The sequence below is a fragment of the Lontra canadensis genome, unplaced genomic scaffold, assembly GCF_010015895.1.
Source record: "Lontra canadensis isolate GAN:19392208 unplaced genomic scaffold, GSC_riverotter_1.0 scaffold13, whole genome shotgun sequence".
Classification (NCBI taxonomy): domain Eukaryota; kingdom Metazoa; phylum Chordata; class Mammalia; order Carnivora; family Mustelidae; genus Lontra; species Lontra canadensis.
In genome coordinates this window covers 22137819-22150790 of record NW_022631007.1, presented here as the reverse complement: position 1 = coordinate 22150790, position 12972 = coordinate 22137819, and the positions used below count along the sequence as shown (strand labels likewise).

At 40.3% G+C, this 12972-nt stretch overlaps 1 protein-coding gene across 16 annotated transcripts in view; it reads right to left on the bottom strand.

Moving 5' to 3' along the window:
* FMNL2 (formin like 2) overlaps positions 1-12972 on the bottom strand; it is a 317058-nt gene that overhangs the window by 76538 nt on the left and 227548 nt on the right. For 14 of the 16 annotated variants that reach the window (XM_032857808.1, XM_032857815.1, XM_032857811.1 and 11 more), the window contains exon 6: positions 11848-12000. The exons of the other annotated variants lie outside the window; for them this stretch is intronic. In XM_032857808.1, coding sequence (XP_032713699.1) covers positions 11848-12000 — 153 coding nt within the window. The remainder of the gene's footprint in view (positions 1-11847; positions 12001-12972) is intronic. 16 annotated transcript variants of the gene reach the window in all.

Here is a 12972-nt window from a genome sequence, read left to right as displayed (position 1 = left end):
CACACAATGGAATATTACTCAGCCATAAGAAAGGATGAATACCAACTTTTGCATCAACATGGATGGGACTGGAGGAGATTATGCTGAGTGAAATAAATCAAGCAGAGAAAGTCAATTATCATATGGTTTCACTTACTTGTGGAACATAAGGAATGGCACAGAGGACATTAGGAGAAGGAAGAGAAAAATGAAGGGGGGGAAATTGGAGGGGAAGACAAACTATGAGACTGTGGACTCTGAGAAACAAACTGAGGTTTTTTTTGGGGGGGTGGGGGGTGGAGATAGGTTGGCCCAGTGATGGGTGTTAAGAAGGGCACATATTGCATGGAGCGACAATGAATCATGGAACACTACATCAAAAACTAATGATGTACTGTATGGTGACTAACATAACATAATAAAAAAATAAATAAAAGACACAAAAGGATTAATACAAAAACAACAATATCTCCACTACTTAACAGCAAAACAAAACAAAACAAAAAAACCAAATAACCCAATTAAAGAATAGGCAAAGGGCCTGAACTGACATTTCTCTGAAGAAGACATACAAGTGACTGACGATATTTATAAGGATGCTTGATATCGCTAATCACCAGGGAAATGCAAGTCAAAACCACAATGTGACATATCACCTCACCACTGTCAGGATGGCTCTTATCAAAAACAAAACAAAACACAAAATAACAAGTGTTGGCTATGATGTGGAGAAACTGAAACCCTTAACGCACTGTTGGGGGGTGGATATAAATTATATAGGCACTATGGAAAAAAGTACGAAGTTCCTCAAAAAAATAAAAATAGTTTTACCATATGAATGAGCAACCGCACTTCTGGGTATTTATCCGAAAGTATTGAAATCAAAATCTCAAAGAGGTATCTGCGTACCTGTATGCATTGCAGCCATATTTCTAACAGCCAAGATGTAACAGCCTAAACATCCATCAACAGATGAATGGATAAAAAAACTAGTTAAGAAAAAAAGTAGTAGGGGCACCTGGGTGGCTCAGTGGGTTAAAGCCTTTGCCTTCGGCTCTAGTCATGATCTCAGAGTCCTGGGATCGAGCCCCGCATCGGGCTCTCTGCTCAGCGGGGAGCCTACTTCTCCCTCTCTCTCTGCCTGCCTCTCTGCCTACTTGTGATTTCTCTTTCTCTCTCTCTGTCAAATAAATAAATAAAATCTTCAAGAAAAAAAAAAAAAGAAGTAGTAATGATGTGACAGGACAGAGGTGTTAGCTAATGCTACTGTGGTAATCATATGACAATATACAAATTTTTCAAATCAAGTTGTACATCTAAAACATACATTATACAATTATAGCTCAATAAAAAACAAAACATTATATATTCACACACACACACACACACGCAATATTAAGTCATGGAAGACAAAGAAAGGATGAGGAACTGTTCTAAGTTAAAGGACATTACATAGACACAACCACTAAACATGATAAATGATCCTTGCATTGTATCCTGGAAAGAGTTTGGGGGGGAAAAAAGCATGAATGGAAGACAATGGGATAACAGATGTAACTCTCAGACTGGACTAAGAAACAGTGTCAATCTTAAAACATTCTTATTTTGACAATTGCACCATGGTTATTTAAGAATGTGTCCTTGTCTTAGGAAATCTACACTAAAATTAGGTATAAAAGGGCACAATTCTGTAACCTGCTTTCAAATGGTTAGAAAGGGTGTACGTTGACAAAGCAAATGTGTAAACAGTAGAGTAAATAAACAAAAGGTGAATTTCTGAATCTGTATTAAGAGCATAAGAGGGATCACTGTACTCTTATTATAATTTTTTAAATTTTTAAACAATATCAGGATGCCTAGGTGGCTCAGTCAGTTAAGTGTCTGCCTTCAGCTCAGGTCGTGATCCCAGGGTCCTGGGATCGAGTCTTGCATCGGGCTCCCTGCTCAGTGAGGAGCCTGCTTCTCCCTCTGCTGTTCTCCCAGCTTGTGCTCACACACTCTCTCTTGACAAATAAATAAAATCTTTTTAAAAAATAAATGATTATCAAAATAAAAAGTAAAAAGGAAACATACATATATCTAATGGAATATCATTTAGTCTTTAAAAAAAAAAAGGAGGGGCGCCTGGGTGACTCAGTCATTCAGCGTCTGCCTTCAGCTCAGGTCCTGATCCCAGGGTTCTGGGCTCCCTGGTAGGTGGGAAGCCTGCATCTCCCTCTTCCACTCCCCCTGCTTGTATTCCCCTCTCTCACTGTGTCTCTTTCAAATAAATAAAATCTTTTAAAAATAAATAAAATAAAAATAAATAAATTTTAAAAAGGAAATCCTGCAATGTGTACCAATATGGATGAACCTTGAGGACATCCCGCTAAGTGAAATAAGCCACGTCCAGAAGGACAAATGCTGTATGAGCCTATTTAAAGGTATCCACAACAGTGTAACTCTTAGAAGCAGAGAATAATAGAATAGAATAGCCCCTGGTTACCAGGGGCTGAGTGGAGGGGGACACTGGGAATTGTTAATCAATGGGTATGAAGTTTCAGTTATGCAAAATGACTAAGTTGTAGAGATCTGCTATACAGCACTGTGCCTATAGTTACCAATACTGCATTGTAAGCTTAAAAATCATTTAAGAGTGTAAGATCTCATGTTAAGTGTTCTTACCACAATAAAAAAAAATAAAAGGAGATGGGACGCCTGGATGGCTCAGTCAATTAAGCGTCCAACTCTTGGTTTCGGCCTGGGTCACAATCTCAGGGTCCTGAGATTGAGCTCTCTCTGTGCCGGGCTCCACACTCAACACAGGATCTGCTTAAGACTCCTTCTCCCTCTCCCTTATCCCCCACTCCATCTCTAAAATAAATGTTTTTTAAAAGTAAAAAACATGGGGCGCCCAGGTGGCTCAGTGGGTTGAAGTCTCTGTCTTCAGCTCAGGTCATGATCTCAGGGTCCAGGGATCGAGCCCCACATCGGGGCTTGTGATATCCCACAGATACTTGTGATATCTGTCAAATAAATAAAATCTTAAAAAAAATAAAAATAAAGAACATAAGAGGGGTATATTAAAAAGAATAGGTGATAAACTTAAGAATGAAGGATACGAAGCATGTCCATGATAACTCTGGAAGTACAGGAAAAACAACACTGCTTCTGAACAAAAACTAGACGTGATCCACAATGGATATGATTCAGCGCTCGCCATCTGCGAAGCAGCGAGCACTTAGTAAACACCAAAATGGAAGCTGTTTGTTGCTCACCCAGTGATACCTTGAAGTAAGTCTGATCAGTAATCTATTGTTTTTAACAATATACACTTCTTTCTAAACATGGATATCCTCTTGTGGTGGGTTGTGTACACGTCTGCCTCTCCCTGTGACCCTGTACTCTCCAGACAATAATATTACTACAAAACCTTAAAGGAGTATTTCCCGAACCGAACTAAACCAGACTTCCCCAAAATCTGACAAAAAATGTTTTTCAAAAGTCTGTAGACCTTTCTTGCCAATATGTGTGAAGTCTGTAATATCGAAGTTCTTGTGGCAACAGGAAAAATGAATGGTGTATTTTTTTCTCTTATCGAAAGTATTTTCAAACAGTCTAACTGTTCAGATATCAAACTAATATCTACCTATAAATGAAGAATAGTAGTTAGAACTTCCTTGGAAGCTTGCGGTAAGGGTTCAACTCAATTGGGATGCCAAGCCAACTGGGTATTCACATAATTTGGCATAATTTTACTAGTCTTTTATGGTTCCAAGGTCTGGGCTTAATATAATTTCACCAAGATTTGTGGTTTTAGGTTTCCTCTGTTACCTTTCAGACATGACATCACTTGGGCATATTTCTTCTATCAATTAAACTCATAAAATATACAATGCTGAAGAAAATGAAGCAAGCACTTTCTGACGGTCTCCACAGCCAAAAGAAACAGAGCTCAAAGAGTTGAGTCCAGACGGTTCAAAGTGGAGGTAAAGAGAAAAAGGGAAAAAGAGGATGGGGAGGGCAGATGGAGACAGAGACAGAAAGACACACAAACCTCCCAATGAATCTTTTTTTATTAGTTATTGAAATTTTCCGCTTGTCTACATTTCCCATCACAGGACCAGCTAACAACTAGAACAGAACCTGTGAATCAAAATATTTCCATATATACATTCTGAATGGAGTAAGTGAACAAACAGGCTGCCAACTCATATGAATGGAGAGCCAGTATTCGTCTGAATTTTCTGATTTTTCATTATATTCCCTACGGCAAAGGCATTTGCAATTGAGTTGCTAATTAACCTGTATATATCCCTACGTGGGGAGTGTTCAAGGAAACCATCTATCTCCTGTGACCTTTAAATAGAAATATTTCTATGTTTATCCCAAATTACCCCCTCTTTTTCACAAACCTTCAATAGATCATTGCCAATGAGTTAAAATGCCAATTCCTTAGCCTGGCCTTCAATATATTACATAAACCGGCTCTAAAATGCTTCCAGCCAGACTCATCTATTCATTGTTTCCTAAACAAACCATGTGCTCTTAGCACCGAGCCACAGCTCAGAACATTCTCCCTCCGCCCCACTTCCACAGCCCATCCTCTAGGTCTTACTCACTGCTCTTCCACAGCCAGACCCCATCATGAATCTCGCGTAGGTTTTACCATTCACTCTAGCCTCTCAAGCTCCATACTTTGGTTTTGGTTAGACTCAGGACACTAGCATATGACGGGCGCAAGAGCACACATACGTGTATTTTCTCAATCGAATCATAAAAACACTCGACATACAAGTCAGAAGACGGATTCTAAATCCTGGCTCTATGACTAGGTTTGGATAACTTCTCTCAGCCTTGGCTTCCTCATCTGGAAAATGGGGCTAATAATCCTTGAATGCCTCCTGAAAGGTTTAAGGAAGATGTGTCCTTTATCAGCCACAGATCTTCTCCAAATAGTTTAAGGATCTTCCTTTATGTGGTAAGTCTAGCTGATGATGAAGGTACTGGACCACAGCTGTAGGAAGTTCCAGAGTCATCCGCAAGTTTTCTCTCAATCCTATGAGGTTAACATTGACTGACTACTCACTACTGAGCCAAGTTCTTTACAGGAATTAATTTAATCTCCTAACATGGAAGGCAGGTCCCAGAGCCTATCATCTTTACCAACCAGAGTACCTGTGAGACAGGCCCCCAACTATGCATTGGCCAGATGACTTCCTTATCATAACCTCTCTCAGCTGGTCTTCCATTGGAGAAAAGACCCAACAAAGAGGGGGAACAAGTGAAATCAGTGTTTCTAGGAATCGGAAATGCTTGACTAAGATGCCTGTATGCACTGCAAGCTAAAACTAAAGCTGTCACCACTTTCACTAGCACGGCCATCGAAATGGGCTCCCAGCTGAGAAGCTGAAAGGTACATTCTTAACCCAAGTATAGTTTTCTCTTTTTACAACTTCAAATAAACAAAGAAATACAAAAATCTGAAACACAACAATCCAACATCTTCAGTTGTTTTTGCTTACAGAATGTGCCGAAAAGTAAAACTAAAAGTCTATGGTTGCAGATTATTTTTACAGAGTCTGCAAATTTACAAAGTCTTTATTTTATAGGTAATTATTTTCTGGAGCCTCAGATCTTCAAGACAAAACTCATGTTAAGGAGTTTCTTCAACATCTCTCTTCCCTCAAAAGTGATACTCAGGTGTTAGCTATAATGACCATCTCCTCATTCTTTTTTCTCCCACTCCTTTACTCTTACCCTTTCCTTTTTTTACCTTTATTCTTTACTTTCTGTTTCTCGCTTTCTAAATTCAGTGTTAATGAAAATTTCAGTCAGTATCTGCCATCTTATCTGATGGACAGAAAGAACTCAAGCTTTGAGAAAAAAAAAATTTTTGAGAAAAAAATCTTTAATATATTTTTCTTCATAGTCTTCCCCCCACGTAAGTTGGACCTTATAGAAATAGATTAGATTTTTCAGTATCTTTCCATATGGAAAGTTCAAATACATGGAGTTAAGAAGAAGGAACACACATAAAACAAAATACAGCTTACAACTCTCAATTCCGAGGACTAGAAAAGATCTGAGTTGATTTTGTCTAACTTGGGGGCAGAAAAGGGAAGAAGAATAGAGGACAGTGATCATTTTAGAAATTATATCCCTAATTCATATAAACTGGAAAATGAACAGAAATGAGTTCTCCTTGTGGCGAATCAAAGTAAAAAGTGCTTTAGCTTCCAACTACACAATTCAGAGATCTTTTTTTATCTCATACCACAGTGGTTTAAAGTTAAGAGGTCACATTATTTTCTTCCCCCAACAATTAAAATTGAAGGTAAAATGCTACTGTTGAAATAGAAGAACTTGGAAGAGCTTCCAAGAGCTCCACTCTTCTAGAATACCTCTGACTTTATAAGCCAACTGGTACAGAGTTGGTGTTCCCAAATATCTAAGTAAAATCAGGACAACTGCTGTGAACACAAGTATTTGCTGCACTAAAGCCTAATCAACTCTATGGGCCACAGGCGTGCACACAGCAACCAGTCTGCAGGAACTAGGTAACTCCTCGGAGAGTAAGGTCTTAGCGAAGAGTCTCATCGACAAACCACATCCAACTAATCACATCCGAGATCCCTTCCAGATTCCAATTCTGCTATTTCTACTAATGATTCTATTTCTCTTCTAATCAATCATACGCAAAATTTTCTCTTTACCCCTAAGGCCACCAAATCACCAGAATATCTTCATACTTGGCCTTTTGCTCTGCTTTTCAGGTACCGTCTGCATAGATTCGGGCAACAGCAATCTTTTCCTCCAATCAACACCCAGAACATTCCCCAGACCCTACACACCTGAAAAGATCAACCACCTCATGGGACTTCCCATTCCGTTGCCTACCAGATAAAAACTAAACGCCAAAATTCAAGGTTCTTTATTATGTGGCCTCTCCCTGATTCACAAGTATAGACTACATGTATTTTAGGTCAGTTCGAAAACATCATAAAAACTAAAACCTGAGAAAAGTTCACTCATAATCCCCCCTGTGCTTAAAAAAAAAAAAAAAAGTCACTTTTTCACTTAGTAAGTTCCCTTTTCAATGCCTTCCGAACTGCAAATAGGTGACCAGGAAATTTTATCAGTACAGAATTTTCTGCCTTAATCTTAAACTTTTTCATGTTTCTGTGTTAACTTGTTCTGTAATACCTCGATTCATCAGCCATACTGACCAGCATGTCACTCAAGGTCTCCGCTAGATCCTCTAGCATCTCTGTGCAAAGTGGAAAAAGGCCCATCTTCTGAGAAGGATTGGCAAAGCCCCCTCCCACAGGGCACATCTCCCATAAAGACATGTGGACACCCTGATTAAAAAAGGCTATCTATGAAGGAGGAAAAAAATCCCCCTGTGCATAAACAGGCAGGACAACATGGTTTGGAAGTTGGAGTCAGTCCTACCTCTTACAACTAGCTTGTTTGGTCCCAGGCAAGTTGCTTAGCCACTACAGACCCCAGTTTCTTTGTAGGGATAACAGTCACCACTACCTCATTAAACCACTGTGAATGGTAAATCACCAAAGGTCCTTAGAACCGTGCCTGGCACGGAACAAACACTCAATATTTTCCTCCCCAGTAAAATTATATCAATGTTATCTACATCTCTGTGCTTATTTTTAAATACTTAAAAAAATTAGTCCCATGAGGGAAAAAGTGTTTATCAACAAGGATCTAAATCTGAACTCTTCATCTCTTTATGTAAATTCACTAAAGATAGAGGTGGTCAACAGAATGATGACTATTCAGGAAATGTCATTCCTTTAAGATAATGATCTCAGGAAAAACAGTGAAATTTGTTCTGGGGGTATCTTAGGAATAAATACTTTTGTAAGTTCACATTTTAGAGGAAACGTGGGTGTTGGTTTCCTCAGCGCACTGGGAAGGGTCAATTGGGATGACCCTCGAGGCCTTGCCAGCTTTGGATGTATATGACCCAATTTTGCCATTAAACCACCCTCTACCCCATCACAAAGCTTCTACTCTAGAAAAGACAGTTTCTTTCCTCTTCCCCAAACATGCCTGACCTTTGATGTAAGCTTTTGCTCCTCTCATGCTTCTTCACTTTACCTCCACCAGAAGCACTTTCCTCACCCTGAATAGCAACTCTGGCCGTCACCCAAAGGCCCAGTTAAAATCTGACCCCTTCTTCCAGGCTCTTAGTGCTCCATGGATTTCTTTAAAAACTCAAAACTTTTATTTATTGTCTATGTCACTCCTTATTTAAGTCTAATGCATTAAGTAATCATTCTTAAAAATTAAAAATCACTTTCCCTTACATCTGAATACAATCCTTGTCTCCCAAAACCTAGTATGTACACACATGCATATAGAGCACCATTTATTTTAGCTAGACCTATAGCCACGTTAACAGAAATCTTAACTGAAGGCACGCAAGACTCCTGGCTTACAACACTGTACAATTCTGGTCACTACTCCATCAGTTTCAGAATTTTTACCACTGGCCAAGCTGACAAATTCATGTAACATGGAATCTAATACCTGATATATCAAGGTGAATGTCATGTCCTAAAATTTTTACTAATCCATTTTAAATAGTTAAAAAATGAAGTTTGGGGCACCTGGGTGGCGCAGTAGGTTGAGCCTCAGCCTTCGGCTCAGGTCAATGATCCCAGCGTCCTGGAATGGAGCCCCACATTGTGCTCTCTGCTCAACAGGGAGCCTGCTTCCCACCCCGCCCCCGCCTGCCACTCTGCCTACTTGTGATCTCTCTCCCTCTGTCAGATAAATAAATAAACAAATAAAATCTTTTAAAAAGAAATTTTTAAAAAAATGAAGTCTGAATACAAAGAGGAGAGTGTGCATCAACATCACAATTTTCTTTAAAAATGGTGTTTTTTGTAATCAAGCCCCACTTATAAAGTGTTTCAAATTTCTTAAAATCTCATTTCCTCTTCCAGCTTTAGCTAACACATTTTGCCAAGTGATAAAGGATGAGATCACTGAATCTACATTCTTATCTGGAGATTAAGAGGAGGGAACTAAAATCTGCATTTGGATCCAGAAGACATATTCCCATCAAACAAAGCTACCAGAATAAGTTACAGAACATGAATTAATACCCTTTTATGCTTTCCCAAAAAATGGCAACATGAATATGATACACCTTAGAGGATCAAATTCTTAAAGAATAATAATATGACAACAGAGTATATCAAAGTTTAAAAGGCAGTAGGTTTTGTTCCAGTACAGGGTGATGGGGAGCCGTGAGGTCATCATATTATAACATGGGAGCAGTCACGATACCCTGCCACCATGCATGATGAGCTCTCGTGGCCATCATGCTCACCCGTGACTTACGAGTTTTTCCGGTTTGAAGCCTCATCACCAGTGTGTAACTGAAGCTGCTCCAGAAACAAAGGGAGAGAAGCAGCTCTGGTGGCATTTGAACTGAAGATACTCAGGCAGAGAAACCATCTGGTGGTGGTGTAAGGAATGAATGGAACCAGATGAAGGGGAGACAGTAGGAAGAGAAAGGACAACTTAGAGGAGGCAAAGACAATCCGAAAGGAAATGGCAGAATGGAAAAGGAGGACAACGAAAAGAAATCCAAAAAGTGAAGGAAGTGTGAGGAGCAGAGAAAGAAAGGAGAGAGAAGGAGGAGGAAGAGAAAAGAAATGTGAACAATCTTTGGGTATATGAAAAGCAACATGTACCACATGCCTGTACTTCTGATCGCTGTTCATTTGGTTTTTTTAAGTCACAGATGCTATCAAATGACCATATACAGAATTACAATCCAGGCACAAATCCATGAACCACAAGAGCTGGATGGAATGTCATTGATCTACGTTGTTTAAAAACAAAAGCAAACAACAAAGCTTCAGGTCAATAAGGGGCATGAAAGTTACTGCCACATTGATTTTGAGTTTCTAGAACCCATGAAGGAAGAGTCAAGGGAAACCCAAATGTTCCGTTCCTTAGCCTGAAACTGTTCAGATGCAATACAGAAGAATGTGATATGGCTTTCTTAGTTGGTCATCTTCAAGCACATCTGCCAACCAGAAAGTTCAGATACTTCCTGCGTTTCTCAGAAGAGCATTTCCATCATGTCTATCTCTACACTTTGGGTCTATTTTTCCAATTTAAAATGAGTTCTAGCAAGATCTACCTTGAGCCAAGTGTCAAGCAAGTCAGGCTGGACACGGATGTCCCTATCCCATGCCTTCTAGGGTACAGGACTACAGTTCTCCTTGAATCGAAGATATTTCCATATTTTACTGACTCCTCCACTCTTCCACAAACAACGTGCTCTCAATGAACAGTCCTCATAACTCAATATTAGCCCTAACAAATTATTAATCAGGAAAATGGATCTTTATTGAGGTAGTAGCTGGCCAATAGGTGATACATTCCAGGTAAAAATGACAAAAAAGCAACTTAAAATGTGCTTTGTCAATTAAATTCCTTACATATAATTATATCTCTACTAAGGGTAAGAATCTCTATTCACACACAAAGGTCATTAAGGGAATTCTTCACACACGACTGGCCTTTCTTCAACTTCCAAATCAGCCTTGTCCACATGTAGAGTTGGTGAAGGCTAGCTAGTGATAGAGCTCTCAGCCTGTTGCAAATACCACAAGATGGACTGAAACACTGCTCTTCATTATTATTAAACCATTCAAAACCCGTTAATATTTTTGGCATCTCCAAACGTGGAAAATCCGACTGGTTGATCGGAAGCATCATATTCAAATGTCAAACCCTTCAGCAAACCTGCACTTCATTATTGAGGTATTTACTTTCTATGACCAAAACCCAAGTCAAAGGGACGAGAGGTAATCAGAGGACTAATAATATGAAGTCTGCAAGCCACATTTTCACGACTTACAACTTGACACACAGACCCTACTACCAACGACCCAATACCCACGGGAATCTTCAACACTGACAGGGACAACATCCACGTGCCAGATCAAGCCTAGAGTAAGTGACATAATTTTTTTAGGTTACAAAGAATAAGCAGCAGTGGGGAAGGGAAGGCTAATTAATAAAATATTTATTCAGTTATTTATGAACTTGCTCTGGAGGCCATCTCTACCTTGACAGGCTAGAGTTCTGATTTAGCCATCCAGACCTTAATGTTAAGTACAGTGCCTGGCAATTTACAGAAGCTCAAAAATATTTTTCGGTGAATGAATGACTGTAAGTAAGAGAGAACAAATCTTAGTGATATTGCACTCATTAGTCATACAGGCGGTCAGTGCCCATCTTTCCTCAGCTTGGTGGCATTTCAGCCATGACAGACTAGAGAAGAATCCTTAGGAGGAAACAAAAGGTTGACAACTGAGCACACTAACCAAAGGAACACCACTTAAAAGCATTCAGTTAATAAAAATGGTCACTACAACATCTTGCACCTCTAAGAACACGTCCCACAGAACACACACCTAAGCTACCACTGGAAGAAGGGAAGGGAGTATGAAGAGTCAACCAGGAATTCCTGAGCTCCTCAAATCTCAAGAGGTGCTGCCTCGACCCAGAAAACAGAGCCTAAGTCAGGAAGTCAGCCTCCCCCTGGTTTCGGAAACTCATCTACGGAGTCCTCTGTGCTCTACTATTCGGCAGCAGAATTCTCCTCCTGCGCCAAATGCAGGGCTGGTGTTTCCCCAGAACTATTCAAAGCTGTAGAGCATTGCCCAAGTCATGATCCCATGATCTCCCGAAGAAACTCTCCTTTGCCTCACTGGAGATGCAAGTGCTGTGTGGAAAGATACAGCTCTGCGTGGCCCAGGACCAGCCACAGAAGCGAGGCGGTCTGCTGTCCCAGTGTCGCCCAGCGAACGCGCCTCCCTCCGGGTTCACGGAACTCACCGCAGCGCAGAATGTCTTCCTGAGCGGGACACGCTGTTGCCCACGGGGGAGGGCAGGTTGCTCCCTCTGTGCAGATCCTCGATGGACCTACTCCAGGGCTTTGATTTGTCCACCGAGCTCTCCACTGTGCTTTCCACGCTCTCGAAATCAAAACTAAAACAAAAGAGAGATCCCTTAAAAGTGGACAGTCACACAAATACATGGCTATGCGTAACTGGCTCCTTCCGACCGCGCATCTGCACCCGATGGCGGGGGGTCCTTGCGAGCAGAGGAAACTAAAAAGGCAACACCAATGCCAAAAAATGTCCACGGACTCAGCTAGCCTCGAAAACCCAAAATGACAAATACTGGGCAAGGCCAACGCACACACGAACAACAGGGAAAAATTAATAGCAACGTATCATTTGTATTTTACTACAAGGTTTACTAACTTACCAACGGCTAACACTGCTATGGTGGAAGGGCAGGGAAACGTCTTCCAGCTGTCTTCATTTTGCTTTAACAAGTCAATATGTAGGCTTATACTAATTTATTCCTACCCATCAATTTTCACTGAGCATTTTCTCCTAGTGTGTTGGCAAGTGTACTTTTCCAACCATATGTGATACATTACTTGCAAAGTTATGGATTTGCTTTGATTTTGGAATCTCTTCCCAGTGTGGTGTTCTTTAAAGCAGGACTGGTGTTTCTCTGACATTTTTTGAGGTTATTACTCATGTTGACCATGTTAGAATAAATGGCAAGTTAAGTTGCTCATTCTTGTATAATTTTGGGAACAAAATCTTTAAACAGCCAGGCCTCTGTGTTCTGTGCATTTTCCCGTCCCAAAGACAGGAGCTCTGCCTTCTCAAAAAAATGTATTTTATCAATTGTTTCTACCTCTAGTTCCACCCAGCAACACCTGATCAGACAGAGAATAAACAGAAGGCGGCTGTAATTAATACCAGATGGAAGGGTTTGGACAGCGATCTCAGAAGAGACAGTAACAATACATATTGGCAATAATAAGGATGACTTTTCATAAAGGTACCATCGCCAAAATAAAATATTTTGTTAGAATCGTCATCTGTCAACCAGGCGATGCTGTCCCTCTATTAAATACTAAGCCAGGCGGCGGCCAGGACA